Below are 21,155 nucleotides of genomic sequence, written 5' to 3'. Positions count from 1 at the left end.
GGGACAGCTCGGGGCACAAGACCCCGGGATAGGCAGTGAGGGGAAGTGCCCCCAAGCTGTGCTGGGATATTTAAAGTTCTCTCCAAACCCAGCTATTCCATGATTACTTTTATTACAGATCCCCATGCCAAGACAGGACATATGTCCAACAGCAGCTCCATCAGCCACTTCCTCCTGCTGGCACTGGCAGACACGCGGCAGCTGCAGCTCCTGCACTTCTGCCTCTTCCTGGGCATCTCCCTGGCTGCCCTCCTGGGCAACGGCCTCATCATCAGCGCCGTAGCCTGCGGCCACCACCTGCACACGCCCATGTTCTTCTTCCTGCTCAACCTGGCCCTCAGCGACCTGGGCTCCATCTGCACCACTGTCCCCAAAGCCATGCACAATTCCCTCTGGGACACCAGCACCATCTCCTACACAGGATGTGCTGCTCAGCTCTTTTTCCTTCTGTTCTTCCTTGGAACAGAGCTTTCCCTCCTGACCATCATGTGCTATGACCGCTACGTGTCCATCTGCAAACCCCTGCACTACGGGACCCTCCTGGGCAGCAGAGCTTGTGCCCACATGGCAGCAGCTGCCTGGGCCAGTGCCTTTCTCAATTCTCTGCTGCTCACAGCCAATACATTTTCCTTGCCCCTGTGCCATGGCAATGCCCTTGGCCAGTTCTTCTGTGAGGTGCCACCGATCCTCAAGCTCTCCTGCTCCAAATCTGACTTCAGGGAACGTGGGCTCATTGCATTTAGTTCCTGTTTAGGACTTGGATGTTTTGTGTTCATAGTTTTCTCCTATGTGCAGATCTTCAGGGCTGTGCTGAGGATCCCCTCTGAGCAGGGACGGCACAAAGCCTTTTCCACCTGCCTCCCTCACCTGGCTGTGGTCTCTCTGTTTGTCAGCACTGCAGTATTTGCCTACCTGAAACCCTCTTCCATCTCCTCTCGATCCATGGATCTTTCAGTGTCAGTTCTGTACTCGGTGGTGGCTCCAGCCCTGAACCCCCTCATCTACAGCCTGAGGAACCAGGAGCTCAAGGCTGCAGTGAGGAGACTGATGACTGGATGCTTTCACAAACATTAAACGGCTGGCCAATTTCTGCAAATCACTTGTAATAAAATTAATATTAGATACATCTTGCTGGTTTCATTTTGGAGGTCGTTTTTCCTTGTTTTACATATTAATGTTCTTAACAAATGTCATCGTCTGTGCCATTTCTGATTTTGTTTCTCTCCCCTTCCCTGTGGCCACAGACTGTGTCACTGAGGGGCTGCATCCTCTGTGGCTTTACAGGAACTAAAGGATCTCCCAGCAAAGTTTTCTGCAGAGATGTCCTTTTGTTGCCTTCTCTGGAGCTGCAGCAGCAATGTCTGTGTGCAGAGCTGGAGCAGATCAGTGCTGGCACAGCAGCTCTGCTCCTGCTGGCCACACCATTCCTGATCCAGGCCAGCAGCCATTGGCCTTCTTGGCCACCTGGGCACACTGCTGGCTCATGTCCAGCCTGCTGTCCATCAGCTCCTGCAGGTCCCTTTCTGCCTGGCTGCTCTCCAGCCACTCTGTCCCCAGCCTGTAGCACTGCATGGGTTGTTGTGGCCAAAGTGCAGGACCCGGCACTTGGACTTGTTAAACCTCACCTTGTTGGATTTGGTCCCTGGATCCAGCCTGTCCAGGGCCCTGTGCAGAGCCCTCCTACACTCCAGCAGATCAACACTCCCAGACAACTTGGTGTCACCACGGTTCCATGAGTCCCCAGAGTGTCCCAATGGTCTCCATGATTCCATGAGGCCTCCCAGTGTCACAATGTCCCTTTGGTTCCATGGGACCCCTTGGTGTCACAAAGTCCCTTGAATCCTTGGGCCCTGCAGTGTCACAATGTCACCGTGATCCCCCAAGGCCCTGCAGTGTCACAGTGGATCCTTGGTTCCATGAGGTCTGGCAGGGCAGCAATGCTCTCCTTGTTCCCAGAGTGTCACAATGGCCTCTTGGTCCCAAGGGCCACCATGGTGTCAAATATGTTCCCTTAATTCTACAAGTCCTTGAGGAGCAGCACGGGCCCCTTGGTTCCATATATTTATAGACTGTATTAGAAGGTGCTGGGGATCAATATCAATTGGACATTGCTGATATCAATCAATAAACAGGAAAAGAAAACTTAACAGGACAAAATAATTCTCTCTGCATTGTTTTCAATATAGTATATTCACTTTGAATAAACTTCAGAAATCTGTCTAATTCACCACAGAGGAATTGAGGACATGAATTATTCCCATAGGTTTTTCTTGTTCAGGTATTTAGAACATATATTTATGTGCCTTTTTCACGGAATTCCTGAACAGAGGAGCTCAAGAAAGAAGAGCCCTCTGGAGTAGTAAAATTCATCATCAACCTCCAAGTGGCTGAGGATGCATCCCCATCAGAGCAGGAATGAACAGAAATGGGCACAGCTTTGTGGCTGCCCCAGCTCTGGGATGGTGTTAGAGGGATGCCGCAGGAGACAAGACTCATGATATCATGATCATCAAGTCTCAGTTTATTGTGACAGATTACACAGTTTATATATGTTCGTTAATTAGCTCATACATATTGCAAAAGCCAAGCTCATGATTGGTTGCTATGTGACTTGTACTATTATCTTAAAACTATCTTTGTGAAAGATACATGCCTGTCTAGCTGGCCTTGCAGTTAGAACAGCTTAGTACTCCTTTGTTCTTCTCTATCTACTTCTACATACCAAGCAGTTTCAATATCCTGCTTTCTGCACACCATCTACTCTTCAGGGCCATGCGAACTTTGCAGCAGTCACGTAGCCCTCCCTATTTAGATTAATTTTACAGTATCATGTCCCTTGTCGTTCAACCATTCCTCTGTCAGGCTCTCTTCATCTCCCCCGTTTTCCTTTTGTACAAGAAGGTGTGCATTCAGCATTTTCTGCAAAAGCTGCTGCATCAAGCCTTGCAAGCAAGTAAACACACAGGGCAAAACAAGCAAAAGTATCACAATTATGCTTAGAACTATTATGCAATATTTGATAATGTCTCTTAACTATAGTCTGATCTCTAATCCTTTTAGCTATCTTTTTAAACCTAATCTATCTTCTACCTTTAACTGTTGAGTTAGCTCGGTCAATTTTCATATTTGCTTATGGATAGATGTAGAGTGATCAGATAAGTTCATACAGCACACTCCTTCAAATTCTTCACAACTATGACCTTGGGCTAGAAGAAGTAAATTAGTGGCAGCTGCTCTGTTTTGCAGAACTGCATGACAGATACTACTTATATTTGTGGCAAGCTCACTCAACATTTTAGATGGAATACTAATTTACCTTTTTGTCCAGTAGGCTAGGATTTTCAATTGTGTGAGAGCTTGCACTGAAGCAACTCGTGGGGTGAAAAATGAGGTTAGTATTACAGAAGTGCACCCCACTTCATATTTCTCATGTTTTTGATTGTTCTGTTTAACATGAAAGGAACAAACTTAATTCTAAATACAAACTATATTTATGATAAACTTAATGTTATGCTTTTGATTATCTAATTGATTGTCCCTCTTTTTCTTTTGCCATTGAAAAGCAATGGCAAAATGAACAGAAAAATCACAGGCATTACTAAAACTCATCAAAACTTAGCAAAAATGTCTATAACATAATTAAAAACACACTTATGAAAAAACTTAAAAGCTTACAATCTTCTGTGGGTGAAACACAAATCTTTGTACAATCCACTTTTGCTGTGCATCCTCTGATTTACTTGTGGAGAGATTAGTGTTCTCTTGAAATTGATAAGTTTAACATTCTTCAATGAAATCTATCCAGATTCTGCACCTGCTAAAACACAAACAAACTCAACACCCCCCACAGGGACTGGAGGGTCCTCTCTCAATTCTGTTTCCTAAAATTTGCATGAAGAAATGGAAATATCAACATCTTTATAATAAACATGAAAAAACATCAAGAACAAAACAATGCATATAGTAAAGAAACTAACAACAAAAAATCAATCAGATAATACACTATTAACATTACATATAAAATCACAGTTACCAAGTGCTACACTATCAAATTGTTATCCCAGAGTCTGCAGCAGCTGATAAACCTTAAAACAACAGAGATTTGGATAAAACATGTCCGGATCATGTTTCTCCAAAACTCCTTTTGAGGCTCAGCTGCCCTATATGGTCAAATTGTTAAGCCAAAAGGACTTGAATACTTTTTGATGCAGAAAACACCTGGGTCAATCACACCATCCACGTAGAGCCAGAGCTTGGCCAGAGCTCAAACTCTAATTGGAGGATATGTTTTAACACATTATAAAACAAAAGTCCTAGAAATAACAGTTATAAGTAAAAAACCTTATTATTAAAATTTTATCAAACTATTAAATAATTGAACCTGTTTAAAATCTCTTTCAAAACAAAAATTCTCTAAATACAACAAACCCTTTCTTCAGAAATCTGAAAATTTGAAGTCTGAAATTTTGAATTAAAATTTGGACGATGAATTTTTAAAGGAAGATGAATTGCAGCTGCATAAAAGATTGGATAAAGAAAACACATGAGTAGTTAAAAAATCAAAAACACAGGATCCTGAAAAAACATCTTGTAATCAATCACCTAAAGAGACAATAAAACATATGAAAACTGACTGTAAATACTATAACAACACCTTAATACCTTAATAATAATTCTTATCACAAAAATCAGACAACTCACATTTTATGATCAACCTATTAACAAGAAATGTTTAAAATAGTTTAAGACAATCCTTTTAAAGCACTCATATAACATTAGTAACAATCACTACTTATCGTTACTTACAAAAACTTAACAATCACTATTTATCTTATTATCTATAAAACTTAAAAATCACTATTACTTATATTATTATCTATAAAAACCCAAAGACGGAGATTACAAACTCAATACTAAAATTCCATCAGATGACATTTTCTCAACTCTTTGTTTGCAGAGACATTTTTGGTAATTAAATCATTACTAACATTTCTATCTTTATACAGTGATTTTTATCTATATCATATTTGAAATAACATTGATTCACATAATGTTCATCCTTCTTGGTATCTTGGAAAACACTCGGTCCTGCTGTACTTTTTCATTACGTCTCTGACTCTTGTAAGAAATTGGGAAGATGCTGTTGAAATTTTTGCTGTAGTGTTGCGATCCCGCCACCGGCGGCGCTGCTGCTCTCGGCGTTGTCGCTGCCATGGCAACCAGGACTGTGCCGCCATCTCCGCCGCCATTGCTGGGCGCTGCGGGGCGATGAGGGGCGGCGCCGCCTCGCTCCCGTCCTTGTTGTGTCACCTTGTGGATGGGAGAAGAGACACCCCCGCCACGGCCGCGCCCCGCCTGCTCCGGCTCCAGCGTGGCTGAGCCCCAGGAACGCCCCTCTCCCCCCTTGCGCTGCTGCTCGGCAGCAAGGAGCCTTCCGTCTCTCGGCTGATGTCCGCTCCGCCCCGGGCTCGCCTCCGGCTCGGTGCTGGCCGGCCCCGCTCTGTCTGGCCCCGCGCCCGCTCCGTTCTACCTGATCCCCGTTCACACAAAGTGAATTTGGGATCCCAGTCCCGTTGCCATAAAGCAATTTGGATCTCAATTTCCAGCACCTCAATGCTACTAGTGTCTATGGGAGGTACAGGCATTTCAGAAGCAGAGATGGGAACGGGAAAATTTGTGAGAACCGGAGGGTTTGGCTCACTGGAGAGAAGCGAGGGTTTACATTCCTTATTTTTCTCCAGAGCTGTCCGTATCACTTCCACCGCCCTCTTTTCTGCCTGACACATTAACAATTCGTTATCAACCACACTCCAAAGTTTACTCATTTTCTTGCCCGGTTTATCCTCATCTAACACTAATTCCCACAACTTATCCCTATATCTTCTCCATTCTGAAAGTTCATGAACACTATGGGGGTTAATGAAAAAGCCGTAAGACTCAGCATGATGCAATAGCGAAGGGAGATCCTTATCTAAGTCAATCCCCCTAATCTGCCTTTTTCTAAGAGAAGCACTAAATAAATCATATGCTGCTTGCCTTTCCATGATTACGTCGGTACCGTTGCTGGCTCCTTCAGGCTTCGGCAGCACGTATCGGCTGAGCTCGCCGCTGCGGTCACTCAGGGCGCGGAGCAACGCGTTTCGGCTCTTTCACCGTCCTTCCAGCTGCAGGACCCGAACCCCAACGCAGCACCTCTCTCGCCTTAGGCTCGGATCAGGTCCCTGCTTTCGGGAGCCAGTTGTTGGAGGGTGCCGCGGGGGACAAGACTCATGATATCATGATCATCAAGTCTCAGTTTATTGTAACAGATTACACAGTTTATATATGTTCGTTAATTAGCTCATACATATTGCAAAAGCCAAGCTCATGATTGGTTGCTACATGACTTGTAATATTATCTTAAAAGTATCTTTGTGATCGATACTTGCCTGTCCAGCTGGCCTTGCAGTTAGAACAGCTTAGTACCCCTTTGTTCTCTATCTATTTCTACATACCAAGCAGTTTCAATATCCTGCTTTCTGCACACCATCTACTCTTCAGGGTCATGCAAACTTTGCAGCAGTCACGTAGCCCTCCCTATTTGGATTAATTTTACAGTATCATGTCCCCTGTTGTACAACCATTCCTCTGTCAGGCTCTCTTCACATCTCACCCCCCAGAAGATGTGTGGCTCATCCCGCACCTCTGTACCTGCCCCTAAAACATCAGTGTCTGTAACCCCATTGGCCCATGCCTTATCCCAGCCCACCTAGGAGCCCCTGGTAAGGGGGCTCCGAGAAGCCATGCGGCCGCTTGGAACCTCTTCCCGCTCTTGGAACTTCTCCCCTCTCTTAGAACTTCCTCCCCTCTTAGAACCTCTCCCTCCCCCCCTGGAGCTTCCCCTCTCCTAAACCCTCCTTTTGTCTCTCCCCTCCCCTGCCCTCTTAAACCCGGCCACATGCTACGCCTGAGAGCACGAGGCTCGGACCTTCCTGCACCCCCAATAAACCTCTTTCCCCAAGAGCAACCTTCAGAGATCTCTGCCTCCCTCCACCCACACCGTGCTGGAGCGTGGTCATCCCGCATTTAGGTCCCTGGGCTATTTGTTTATTGAGTTGAAAAGACTAAAGTGGTTTCAGTGGTATAATATACACATCGCTTGTCAGGTTGAGATCAAAGCAGCTTTAGCTATAAGAGAATAGAAGATGTCTGCACTTGGCAAACTCTTATTTTTCCTCCACGTATGCTGTACATTCATCAAAGAGCATCTTCACAAGTCATACTTTCAGCTGTCAGCCACTCCTAAAACTCTTGCAGCTGCCTTCCTTTCTTCCTCAAAAAGATAGAATGGGGCTTTTTTCAGCCCCAGCCATCCTTCTCACTGTGCAGAGATAGGGACTGTGCAGTGCCATACAAGTTCCTCAGCCTGGGGACAGGTGCTCATTCTCTCCTGCCTCCAGTGGTGTGAGTAACAAACTTGCAAGCAGGAGTCGCTAACAGAAGCAGGTGTCTCTCACTTTTTTTCTTTTTCTCTCTTTTTTTTTTGTTGTCACTTTCCAGTATTCTGTGAGCAATAAAAATCCTTAAATATTTGCAGGGGAAACTAAATTTTTTGTTCTTGTTTTTGCTTGACTAAAAATCTGGGGGTTTGCCAAGATACAGATCAAACCAACAGCAATCACTGTCAGTGGGATTTTTTTCCATGTTGAAAAAGTTTAACAATTAAATTCCATCATTTACTCTGACATGTTGAGATATCAGTCACTATTGCATGGGCCAAGCACTTATTCTGGATTATATCTCCCAGTTATATAACCAAGTATTCCTTCAGTACGATGGTCTTTTTGCTAAAAGATTTGATGTTCCATAGAAGATGCAATTACTGTACAGAGTTTGTGCATAAAAAGAAAAATCCTCAATCTCTGACATATGTATAGAGCTGACAAAGGAAAGAAATTCAGTATCAGAGCTGGGTAAAATGGCTCATGGTTCAAGTGGTTGTTTTTAATGCTTTTAATAAAAAAATCCTCTGCTGTTGTTTTTAAATACATGTAGTCAAATCTGGAAATTTGAGCATAAGAACATAATGTAGCCACAGTAGGATAATGGACTGAAAAAAATAACCACTGAAAAGACTGAATAAAAAATAAACACTCCCCACTTTGTCCCCCAATTTTTCTGGAATTGTTTAAAGCTAAAAACTACAAAACCAAAATTTACAGAGCTATTTTTTCTGAAGTGTGGACTATACAGTAGTGATAATGAAAATGAGAACAAGCCTCCTGGGATGGTTGTGCTACTTTGCCCTGCCAGATACAGAAACATTTCTATACTTTAAGTATTTTATGTTGTTTTAAATTTTATTTCATTTCTAGGGAACAACAGTACCTCAGGTCATTTTGATGTCAGATTGTATTTCACATCATTTCTGTATGAGGTGCATTTCTTTTCTTTGGATACTTCAGGAAAACATTATGAGGAGCCTGAAAATTGATTATATGAGCTGTGGTCAGGATGCAGCCTTACAGAAAAATCATGAGCACTAAACTTTCCTTGCCAGCAACAATTAAAATATGTAAACCAGTATTTTAAAGAATTTGAGTTGAATGGTGATGACTTTAAATGGCTTTTTAAAGATGGTGACAAAAGTACTTATGGGTATTTTCCCCTATACTCATACAATTCTGTGTCTTTAATGCACTGTAATCATAATAAATATTTCCAGAACTGAAGAAACAGAGCCTGAGAGCTTGTCCATCCTAGAAGTTTCTATTGTTCTCATAAATTTTTCTCTACAATTATCTCTTCTCTTGGAAACACTGTGACATAACCATGCTGCCATAATAAGCATAAGCAGTAGAAATCAAATTCAGAGCTACACAACTTATTTTACAAGGAGAACAGATAATGAAATGGTAAGTAGTGTCAATATACATTGTTAGGAAAATAAGGCCTTTTTGTTCATATAGAGTCTCTCATATTCACAGAATAGAGTTTTAATTAGAGTTTTTACTTGTCTGAACATGTTCTCATCTTGTCAGGCATTCCAGTGTCTATCTCATGCATTCCAGTGACTATCTCTCAAGGACGACTTCGTTACAAACTTTTTAGGGAGTTAAAACTGTTTTGAAAAAGCTGCTGCTAGGCACCCAAACACCTAAGCAAATAGATATGTTTCAAGGATAGTTCCGTTACAGACTTGGCAAAACATGTAAACGTGCCTAGAGATAACATTTCTTGTTTTTGAGGGAATTTCCAGGTCGCAGAGACAACCTTAAAGAAGACCACTGGCGCCACCAAGAGGCAGAGAACGACCACCTAACAACAGGGTGCGCCTGCGCAGAAGAGACACCGGAGCGTCACCAGAGCGTCACACATCCGGAAGAGACAACCCAATAAGTGGGGGGGAAACGGAGAGCTAGGCGCGGTAGTTGAAACGACTGCCGCCCAGCGCGCGCTGGTTTGCTTTCGCTTTCTGCTATTAATAAATCCTTTTAATTGGATTTGACAGCCTATTGTGCTCGTTTATAACAATTTGGTGCCGTGACTCGGATCGGGATCTGGGGAACCTCTCTCTGAGAGGGGCGCCACGATTCCGCTCCCTTGAGCGGACTCAGACCGGGGTTTTTACCCTCATCCCGACCGACGAACCTAAAAGCCTAGAGAGCGAAAGCAAAGAAAGGGAAGCGGGCCCAGGGTACCCCGTAATTTTTGTGCACAAAAGTCCGGACGAAGGCGCAGGACGTGTGAGTATAAAGGGGATCCGTTCGGGCGGGGTTCGGGATCCCGGAGTACGGCGAGTGTGTGTGTGTGTGAGAGGAGGACTGGCAGCCGGATTCTCCAAGCGAGTGTGGACCCTCAGTAGTGCGTTTTCCAGAGCCCGCGAGGGCCTGGGCCACGAACCAGGGGAAGCGATTGTGCTGTCGTGAGTGATTGAAGGTACTCCGGAGGACATGGGGCAGGGGAGAAGCAAGGATAAATCCCCCTCCCCGGTGGGGGTAAAACTTCCCCCAATTCCTAAGGAGAGTCCCTTAGGGTTTATGCTAACAAATTGGGAGCACTTTCCAGGGGCACCTGGGAAGGATAAGGCAAAGATGATACACTATTGCATAGAAGTATGGGGAGGACAAGAGATTTCTAAAGGTGTGTTTTGGCCCATCTTTGGGTCCTCAGAGGACTGGGTAAAGCAACTGTTGAATGGTTGGGTACACGCTAAACAACCTTCTAACCTTGAGGAGAGTGCCTATGCCCAAGTCTGGATAGAAAAGCCGGAGGTGCTCGTGTTTAAACTCTCGGAGGTTTCAGGGGGAAAGAAAAAGAAGGGGCGAGCGGAAGAAGTAATTATTGCACCCCCGCCCTACATTCCCCCTGCACCAAATGCACCCCCTCCTCCTCCACAATCGGATGAGGAAGAATCAGACTCAGACTCTGATCAACCCTCAGGCTCGCGTGGTCCTCTTACCCGGAGTAAGATGCAAGGCAAACTATTTCCCTTAAGGGAAATGCCGATGGGGGGACCACAGCCGGGGATTGGATTTATTTCGGTGCCCTTAAGTTCGGGGGATGTTAGAGACTTTAAGAAGGAGATGGGAAATTTGCTAGAAGACCCCCTGGGTGTGGCAGAGCGGGTGGATCAATTTTTAGGTCCTAATATATACACTTGGGAGGAATTACAAGCTATACTTAATATTTTATTCACGGCCGAGGAAAAGAACATGATAAGAGTTGCTGGAATGCGAGCCTGGGATGCCCTACCCGCGCATGCCCAGCAGCCAGCCGACACCAAATGGCCTCTCCAGAATCCTAATTGGAATAACCAGGATGCGGCCCATAGAGCTAATATGCAGGACTTTCGAACCATATTAATTGATGGCATAAGAGAGTCCGTTCCTAGGGGCCAGAATATAAATAAAGCATTTAATGACCGACAAAAGAAGGATGAAACCCCCACTGAATGGTTAGAGAGGTTAAGGAAAAGTTTCCAGCTGTACTCGGGATTAGACCCGAATAACCCAATGGGACAGGCAATTCTCAAAGTCCAGTTTGTCTCTAAATCTTGGGATGATATCAGGAGGAAGATACAGAAAATGGATGATTGGCAGGATAGGGATTTAGCAGAATTATTGCGAGAGGCGCAGAAGGTTTATGTCCGCAGAGAGGATGAAAGTCAGAAGAGACAGGTGAAAATGATGGTTGCTGCAGTGAGGGAAAGCAGGCGGGTAGAGGAAGAACAAAAGAGAGTCACTCGGAAGGGGGGGGGTGACAAGGGAAAGGTAGGAGAAAGGGTATGCTATTATTGCGGTAAGAAGGGACATTTCAAGAGGGAGTGCAGGAGGAGGCTAAGGGACGAGGAGGAGTTCAAAATCGAATAGGGGAGTCAGGGGCTCTATTTTATGGGGACCAGGAAACATCAGAAAGAGCCCTTGATAAAATTGAAGGTGGGTCCCCAGGGCCAGGAAATAGATTTCCTGGTCGATACAGGGGCAGAAAGATCTACTATTCAATTTCTGCCTCAGGGCTGTAATTTGTCAAAACAGACAGCCACGGTAATAGGGGCTAAGGGGGAACCTTTTGAAGTACAAATTATTAAAGGGGTGGTGGTGGAATCGGGAACTAAAGTGGGGTTGGGTGACTTCCTATTAGTTCCTGAAGCAGATTACAATTTGTTAGGGAGAGACTTGATTGTCGAATTGGGAGTTCAAATTGAGGTGGTAGAGAAGGAATTAAAGATCAGACTTTGTTCCCTCCGTTTAGAAGATGAAGAGAAAATAAACCCCGAAGTGTGGTATAATCCAGGGACTGTGGGCAAATTAAATATAACCCCATTTACAGTGAAGATCAGAAATCCCGAAATCCCGGTAAGAATAAAACAGTATCCAATTTCACTAGAAGGGAGGAGAGGGTTAAAACCTGAGGTTGAAAGGCTGTTAAACCAAGGACTGCTAGAGCCTTGTATGTCGCCTTTTAACACCCCTATACTCCCGGTAAAAAAGGCAGACGGATCCTATCGGCTGGTGCACGACCTTAGGGAAATTAATAAGCGAACTGTAGCCCGATTCCCAGTAGTGGCAAATCCCTATACTCTTTTAAGCAAACTGGGACCTGAAAATGAGTGGTATAGTGTAATAGACCTGAAGGATGCCTTTTGGGCCTGCCCTCTGGACGAATCCAGTCGAGATTATTTTGCCTTTGAATGGGAAGATCCTGACACGGGGAGGCGACAGCAACTCAGGTGGGCGGTACTTCCACAAGGCTTTACGGAATCACCTAATTTATTCGGGCAAGCCCTGGAACAAATTTTGCAAGACTATAAAACAGACCCAGAGGTAAAGCTAGTTCAGTATGTGGATGATTTGTTAATAGCAGGTAAAGAAGAAGACAAAGTCCGGAAGGAAAGTATTAAACTATTGCATTTCCTGGGACTAAAAGGATTAAAAGTCTCTAAAGCAAAACTACAATTTGTGGAAGAAGAAGTTAGGTACCTAGGACATTATTTGAAAAAGGGAGAAAAGAGAATTGATCCAGATAGAGTACAAGCAATCCTATCTCTGCCTCTACCGCAAAGTAAACGACAAATTCGTCAGGTATTAGGACTTACAGGATATTGTAGGCAGTGGATTGAGAACTATAGCGGGAAGGCAAGATTTCTGTATCAAAAACTTACCCAAGACGGGCATCTCAAGTGGACAGAGGAGGAAAAATCTAAATTCCAAGAATTAAAAGAAACTCTGGTCCATGCTCCAGTCCTAAGCCTCCCAGATTTAAAGAGGCCCTTCTTTTTATTTGTTAATATCACAGATGGAGTAACATATGGAGTACTTACCCAGGACTGGGCGGGGAAAAAGAAACCTATTGCATATCTGTCTAAAATCTTAGACCCTGTAAGCAGGGGATGGCCGGGCTGTTTACAAATAATTGCAGGCTGTGCGGAGTTAGTAGAAGAAGCAAGGAAGATCACCTTTAATGCCACTCTGAAGGTATTAACTCCACATAACATACGGAGTGTAATGCAACAAAAAGCAGACAAATGGATCTCCGATGCCAGGCTCCTAAAATATGAGGGGATTCTATTAGAAACCCCTAATTTCACTTTAGAAACCACCTCATTACAAAATCCAGCCTCCTTCCTCTTCGGAGAGCCCGAAACTGAATCACTGATACATGACTGTGTAATTACTATAGAAGAACAAACCAAAATTAGACCTGACCTGGAGGAAGAAGAATTAGAGACTGGGGAAAAATTGTTTGTTGATGGATCATCCAGAGTAGTTGAGGGTCAGAGGAGATCAGGATATGCCATAGTGGGGGGGCCTGATTTAAAGGTAATCGAATCTGGACCCCTAGACAAAACATGGTCAGCCCAAGCCTGCGAGATATACGCTATCCTAAGAGCCTTGGAACTATTAAAAGGAAAAGAGGGGACCATCTATACAGATTCTAAATATGGATACGGGGTGGTGCACACTTTTGGGAAATTATGGGAAGAGAGAGGCCTCGTAAATTCACAAGGAAAGGACTTAATCCATCAGAAACTAATAATAGCCCTCCTGAGGGCTTTGAGAGGCCCTACCAGGATAGCAGTGGTCCATTTAAAAGGGCATCAACGGGGAATGGATTACCGGAGTAGGGGTAACAATGCGGCAGACTATGAGGCAAAGAAAGCTGCAATTATTAAGACATTAACCTTAAGTGAGGGAATTAAGAAGGACCTTGTAGATACCCCAAAGAACCCTGGGTCTACTACCCAGGATAAGCTTATATTTACAATAGAAGAACAGGAGAAGCTTACAAAATTGGGAATAAAAGAGGAATCAGGGAAATGGCTGTTAAAGGATGGGAGGGAGGTTTTACCTAGAGCCATAGCCCAGCGGATGCTTAGTAAATTACACCAGAGAACACACTGGGGCGCTCAGGGACTGGTGGATCACTTTGCCACCCATTATATGACAGTGGGCCTACATGACTTAGCGAAAGGGATTACTAGAAGCTGTCCAACCTGTCTACGAGTAAACAGAAGAAACCTAAGGAAACTACCCCTGGGTGGGAGGCCAGTGGCAAAGAGGCCCTTTTCAAATTTACAAGTAGACTTTACTGAGCTCCCCAAGATAGGGAGACTAAAATATCTTTTGGTTATAGTGGACCATTTAACACATTATGTAGAAGCAATCCCCACTGCCAGAGAAACAGCTCGGACAGTAACAAAAGCCTTGCTGGAAGAAATAATACCTAGATATGGGGTCCCAGAAACGATAGACTCTGATAAAGGCCCCCATTTCACTTCAAAAATAACACAGATGCTAGCAGAAGCTCTGGGCATAAAATGGGAACAACATACTCCCTGGCATCCACAGAGTTCGGGAAGGGTAGAAAGAATGAATGGGGAAATTAAGAAACAACTCACCAAATTAACACTAGAAACTAAATTATCCTGGATAAAATGTTTGCCGTTGGCATTATTAAATGTTCGAACTCAGCCACGAGCTGATATAGGACTATCCCCATTTGAAATGCTATATGGGATGCCCTATTCCCTAGAAAAAGTTCAAACCAATCCTAATATTACTGATCAAAGTATTAATAAATACTTAACCATTTTAATGAAATATAAAAAACAGTTATGGGAAAAAGGGATGTGGGCCCAAAGACCACCCCTAGATCTTGTGTTACACCAGGTACAACCCGGCGACTGGGTCCTCATCCGAAGCTGGAAGGAAGATTCAATCACCCCAAAGTGGGACGGACCATACCTGGTTTTAATCACCACTGACTCCGCAGTCCGTACAGCAGAGAAGGGATGGACTCATGCTAGCAGAATAAAGGGGCCAGTGGATCCAACTCGATTTCATACAGCTTCCAAAGAAGCGAGCTGGAAAATTGACGGGAAGCCGGGGGATTTAAAGCTAACAGTAAAGAGAACTTACAAATAATTTTCATGAGCTCTATCAGCTCTAAAGACATTTGGGTTGGAGATAACTGGGAACTGCAAGTACAACTAGTTGGAGAAACAAAACCTCCAGGATACTGTAAACGTCTAGAGGATTCAGCCCAGCAGCCCTTCTATCGGTTCATCCGACTTGAAAAAGAACAGAGACCTTGGGAAGGGGAGGGCCACGCTGAACATCAAAGTATTAGAGTAAGGTGTAGCTGGTTAGATTGTCGTTGTTACCCTTTTGCCTGTTTTTCCTGCAAAATCTGTAAAGGATTGTGGTGGGCTCACTGCAGAAAGGGGAGAGCTCCAAAAAGTGTATGTCAACGCTGCTGGCTGGAGCAGCGCAAATTGACATCTGAAGTACTAAATTACAAGGTTGCCACTCGGGAATTGACTAAAGGATCCCCTGAGTGGTGGGAGATTTTCGTAAAGGGAATAAACCCTGAATTCCACTGTTACCATTCCAACGAGCCCCTGGGTCCGTTCCTCACGGATATAGTCCAGGTTAAGTGTCGCAAATTAGTTAAAAAACTCAGGTGCGACACTCCACAGTTGAATACAAAAAATTGGATCTCCCGGAGATCAAAGTGGGAGAGAGGGAACGATCCCACCCCTGAAGAATATCTCTGCTGTCGGGAAGATGGCTTGCCCTGTAACTTGTAGCAACCAAGTTGACAGGCGAGACAGAGAGGTAGATAGTGGGGATGAGGGGCCCTCCCAAACCTTGAAAGAGAACGTAAATCATCATGAGTATGAGAATGGTGACAACGGAATGGGGGAAAATGGGAATGTAAAACTGAGCATGATAAGTAACATCCTCCCCTGCAGTGCGTATCACTCAATCCTATGGGTTTTTATGTTTGTATGGTTTCCCCTTCAGAGTGCTACAGTTAATTCACATGAACCCTTTAAATGGACCTTAAGCAGATGGGAGGATCACGATACCCGTCATATTTTACAAACAATAACGGGACCTGGAGCACCGAGCTTCAAAGTTGGGATCTGTGATTTAACTCGGAATTTAAAATGCGGGCGACTGTTAAACTTAACAAGCTTCTATATGTGCCCCGCTTCAAACCCAGGGAAGCAATACTGTAATTACCCCAAACATTATTACTGTGCCTATTGGGGCTGTGAAACAATAGCATCAGCGTGGGCTCCGGGTGGGGGATTAGACAAATATTTAAAGGTAGGACATGGACCAGTAGGATGTAAACGACCACGAGAGTGGCCTTGGACTGGAAAAAACTTACTTGGGAACTGCACCTTTCTTTACCTAAATGTCACTCAACCAAGCGATTCTGGGTGGTTAATAGGCAAAACATGGGGAGTTAGGCATTGGATAGAAGGACATGATCCGGGAAATCTGATTCAAATAAAAAAAGAAGTAGCGCCACACGACCCTAGCCCTATAGGCCCAAACCCAGTAATAAGCAATGACTTAAAAGAAAGTAATAAAGCCAGAGATAATGTTATAGACAAAGGTAATCAAGAACCTCAGTTATTAGTGCAGAAGTATACAACTTTATGGAAAATCATGCAAGCTACTTTTGGGGTTCTGAATCATACCCATCCTAACCTAACTAAAGGATGTTGGCTTTGCTATATGATAAATCCACCCTTTTATGAAGCTATTGGGATTACATCCGAGGCAAGGGAAATAAATGGTACAAATCCAAAAGAGTGTCTCTGGAAAAAAGAAAGAGATAATGTTCCAGGCATTACCTTGTCCCAAGTTAGTGGGCAAGGAAGATGCGTAGGAAAAGTTCCTGCAGATATGCGACACCTCTGCAACACAACAATGAGCATTAGCAGAACAGACAAGCCTTTTGATTGGCTTATGCCAGCAGTCAATACTAAATGGGTATGTCAACAACTTGGAGTTACACCCTGCCTATCGGTAAAAGCCTTTAATAATTCAGACTTCTGCATTCAAGTTCTAATAATCCCTAGAATCGTATACCACCCAAAAGAATACGTGTTAGAACATCAAAAGACCCCTGAACACTACCTGGTTAAGAGAGAACCACTTACAGCACTAACGGTAGCAATCTTGCTCAGCATAGGAGGAGCAGGAGTAGGAACAGGGGTCGCCTCCCTGGTAAGTCAAACCCAAGGTATGAAAGCTCTGCGCACATCTGTAGATGAGGATCTAAGTAGAATAGATAAAGCCATAAGTGAACTAGTTAAATCAGTAAAATCCCTTTCTGAGGTAGTCCTCCAAAACCGAAGGGGATTAGATTTGTTGTTCTTACAGCAAGGGGGACTATGTGTTGCTTTACAAGAAGAATGTTGCGCTTATGTAGATCACACAGGTATTGTAAAAGACACGATGGCTGAGTTACGCAAACAAATAGAACAACGAAAAAGAGAAAGAGAATCCCAGCAAAGTTGGTATGAATCCTGGTTTACATATTCTCCCTGGCTGACCACTCTATTATCCACCCTTGCAGGACCAGTAATTTTACTAATTCTAATACTTACTTTTGGACCATGTATTCTTAGCAAACTTATTACACTAGTGAAAAATAGGTTAGAAGCTGCACATTTAATGATAGTAAGGCCAAAGTATGAGCCACTTAGCGAAGTAGAGACTGAAGAGTATTTGGAATTGAGCAAGAGAGAATTAGAACGCTTTAATGAACAAAAAGGAGGTTAAAATAAAAAGGGGGGATATTGTTAGGAAAATAAGGCCTTTTTGTTCATATAGAGTCTCTCATATTCACAGAATAGAGTTTTAATTAGAGTTTTTACTTGTCTGAACATGTTCTCATCTTGTCAGGCATTCCAGTGTCTATCTCATGCATTCCAGTGACTATCTCTCAAGGACGACTTCGTTACAAACTTTTTAGGGAGTTAAAACTGTTTTGAAAAAGCTGCTGCTAGGCACCCAAACACCTAAGCAAATAGATATGTTTCAAGGATAGTTCCGTTACAGACTTGGCAAAACATGTAAACGTGCCTCGAGATAACATTTCTTGTTTTTGAGGGAATTTCCAGGTCGCAGAGACAACCTTAAAGAAGACCACTGGCGCCACCAAGAGGCAGAGAACGACCACCTAACAACAGGGTGCGCCTGCGCAGAAGAGACACCGGAGCGTCACCAGAGCGTCACACATCCGGAAGAGACAACCCAATAAGTGGGGGGGAAACGGAGAGCTAGGCGCGGTAGTTGAAACGACTGCCGCCCAGCGCGCGCTGGTTTGCTTTCGCTTTCTGCTATTAATAAATCCTTTTAATTGGATTTGACAGCCTATTGTGCTCGTTTATAACATACATTAATGGAAAAAATTGCCTAAGCCCTGCATGACTCTGAAAGAGCAAGCTTTCCAGTTATTTTCGAATATTCTGATCCACATGGAAAATGCAGAGAAGTCCTATTTTGCAGGGCTGATTTGCTTCGTATGTGAGCCATAGCAAGGTCAGAATCCTTGGAAGGACACTGCTTCTTACCTCAAGATTTCTGTGAGCTTCTGCCTTGCTTCTGGCTTGGAAGACCTTGAAAGGCAAAGAAAGAAGAGGAAACCAGTGCACTTTTAACCAGGGGTGACTGAAGAGACTAAATCGCTGCCCACTGGCCATGCTTCACAGAGCACAAAGCGAAGATTGACTGCCCATGACGACATTTGAACCTTGTGTCATTGCTGTGAATCCTCCTGAGTGTACCTTGCTCCTTAGACTGAAGGCACTGTCATTGAGCAAGCTGGGGGTTAAAGCAGCCTTTTTATTTTGGATAGTAATTCACTAATACTTGGGGACTGAGAGGATTTGGGTTGCAGTACTTATTACAGCCTATTTCTGCCTTGGTGGAAGGAGGTGAGAAGTACAGAGTACCTGAAGCAAGGAAGAATTGAGATATGCCAAAGAACCAAAAAGCTTGATTGGCCACCTAGAGCAAATCTTTGTGGGCTTTAGGAAACTGTGGGGTGGCTGCTCTCACCTGCTTCATGACTGGCCTTTCTTTTCCTGCATATTATTTTCATTTCTACTGTTTGTATTGTTTTTTCTTGCACTTTGCTCCTTACTATGAATTAGTATGCTGCTCAAAGCTAAATATCAGCCAAATTGATAAAGATAGGTTATTTATATCTTCTCAGGATTTAAATGCCACAGAAAAAGTTGGGGGACTTGAGCAGATCAAGCAATGTTTTACCCTGCAGCCCCATGTAAGTGACTAACTGCTTTAATGGCAGGTACATTGACAGCTTTAGTTTGGATATGGAGGGAAAATAGATTGTTTTTCGGAAGACACTGCTACTTTACTCAAATTTGCTGCACTACATCTCAAGGGTTAGAGCACACCTAGACAGTGTGACCATGCTGTAACTATCACTGTGTTCATTTGTAGTTTTTTTACTCAGAAGTTGAAGCTTCTTCTTCTTCCTTTAATTAGCTGCCTCTATCAGGACCTGTTTTGTTTTCTGCTATAAATGGTGGGTCAAATAAAAAGAAGGACAGATTTCAGGCAATTTGAGAAATTTTTCTTCTTTTATTATTTCTTCACACATATATATGTAGATATTGCTGAAGGGCAGCTATTACTGAAGGGTAGCTCAATCTTTTAGGACTAAATTGTTCCCTAGGAGTTGTAAAAGTGACTGTGTAAAGAAAACTTCAGCAATCTTTCCAAAGATTGCTAAAAAAATTCAAGAGTACTCTGCTGCAAAATTTCAGGCATTTCAGGTCATTTTCACTTCAAACTTCAAGCATTTCTATGGAAATGCTCAAGAGACAGCATACTTAATATATCCAACATCTCTGTTTGCAAAGAGTCTATTTCAGATAGAGGTATAGGAAGGACATTCTCAAAGATATAGAGGGTTACGTACAAAGAATGACGCATTTCAGGCAATTTGAAAAACTTAACTTCTTTTATTAGTTTCTCAAACATAGATATTCAAGTATTATTTAAAAGCAGACAAGCAACTAGGGGAATTCTCTAAACTAAGGGTAATTCTCTAAACTAAGGGTTTAAACTAATCTAGTCTAAACTCTATTTCTCTACACTAAGGGTAGCTTTGCAAAATAGTTATATACTGCCAACACTAAAGGGCCTCTGGAATGAATGCTAAGAAACAAGTCTAATTAAAACTACAACTCACTAAATAACTACATTAAGTCCCTAATAGGCTAGGTTGCTGTCTTCGAGGTATTCCAAGCAACCTCCATCAGCTTCACTGTTGTTCTTCTGCAAGGATGTGCAGGTGGAGCCCATTTCTGCCTCCTTGACTTAGGCAACAGCACTGTTGCAAATGGAAGGTGAAGGGCAAGGCCACTCACGGAAGTGTCTGCACAACAAAACCATGTGCTGCACCATCTTCCTTTCACAGGAGCAGGAAAGCAGCTTCAGGATTGCCACGGACAAATACAACAATCACAAAGAGTCGACGTCACAGCAATCAGCTGCGAACTTCTCCATCAGAGCTTTGTGCAGGGAATTCTTCTCAGTGTTGGAGAGCATCATCCAGAGGCGAAAGTGCAGCTGAGCATAAGCCTCCATTGCCTTTCTGTGGGCATCTGGATCTCGGGCCAGGTACTCAAAGAGGTTGAGTGGCTCAACCTTTTGCATTGCTGGCGGCAAGCTGATCTCTGCAGGAAGCTTCTCGTTGCCTAGAACAAAATGGTCCAGGCGTTTCCATTTCAGGCAGAGCTGTATGTATGCCATGATGTCCCACAGCCGCAGTGGAAATTCCTTCCTGCGCCAGTAGACCGGCGGTAAGATGTTTAACACATGCATGACCAGAGTCTTCCAGTTAGAGTTGGAAAAACCTGTGCCGCTCAGCATGCAGGTGAAGAGCTGCAGGTATTTCAGGTGCAACCTCTTACATGGTATCTGCCTGGCAATGTGCTGGAAGAATTTTGCCTCCGCCACAGCGAATGTCTCAGGCCATGCTGTTCTTGTGAGGATGTTGGCCTTGGCAGGCTGACTGCTCACAAGGTTACCGGAGTTGCCTTTCTGGGCCTCTAAGGGCTGGTTGACCACAAAGATGTCAGTCCCCTTGGCACACCCAAAAAAGCATCTCCACCGACAGGGTCCTCTTGCCTCTGCTCAGCTGGAATTGGCAGGACCGGCTGCAGGGCTGAAACACCAAGTGCCATGAGTATGACTGAGGCACATGCAGCCACGAGCATCTCACCATCTGGAAGAACCAGCGGGAGGTTTTCTCCACATCCAGGTAGGAGCCGGTGCAGAGTGTCTCCAGGAGGCTGCGCTGCTGCTTCCGCCGCAGCTCCTCCTGCGAGTGGT

General features: G+C 43.9%; 2 protein-coding genes across 2 annotated transcripts in view; one reads left to right on the top strand and one right to left on the bottom strand.

Moving 5' to 3' along the window:
• LOC144248414 (uncharacterized) overlaps window positions 1-21,155 on the bottom strand; it is an 84,688-nt gene that overhangs the window by 34,337 nt on the left and 29,196 nt on the right. The window lies entirely within an intron of this gene.
• Window positions 75-1,074, top strand: LOC144248407 (olfactory receptor 14C36-like). The gene has a single exon (XM_077790580.1). It carries the CDS (start codon window positions 100-102, stop codon window positions 1,072-1,074), a length of 975 nt encoding a protein of 324 aa, XP_077646706.1. The 5' UTR covers window positions 75-99.

This window comes from Lonchura striata, unplaced genomic scaffold, assembly GCF_046129695.1.
Source record: "Lonchura striata isolate bLonStr1 unplaced genomic scaffold, bLonStr1.mat Scaffold_113, whole genome shotgun sequence".
Taxonomy (NCBI): Eukaryota; Metazoa; Chordata; class Aves; order Passeriformes; family Estrildidae; genus Lonchura; species Lonchura striata.
The sequence above is the reverse complement of the archived record's forward strand: the minus strand, read 5'-3'. Positions and strand labels throughout refer to the sequence as shown.

Bases quoted from the DNA above. Each gene is read 5' to 3' on its own strand.
- LOC144248407 (XM_077790580.1), top strand. From the start codon at position 100: ATGATTACTTTTATTACAGATCCCCATGCCAAGACAGGACATATGTCC.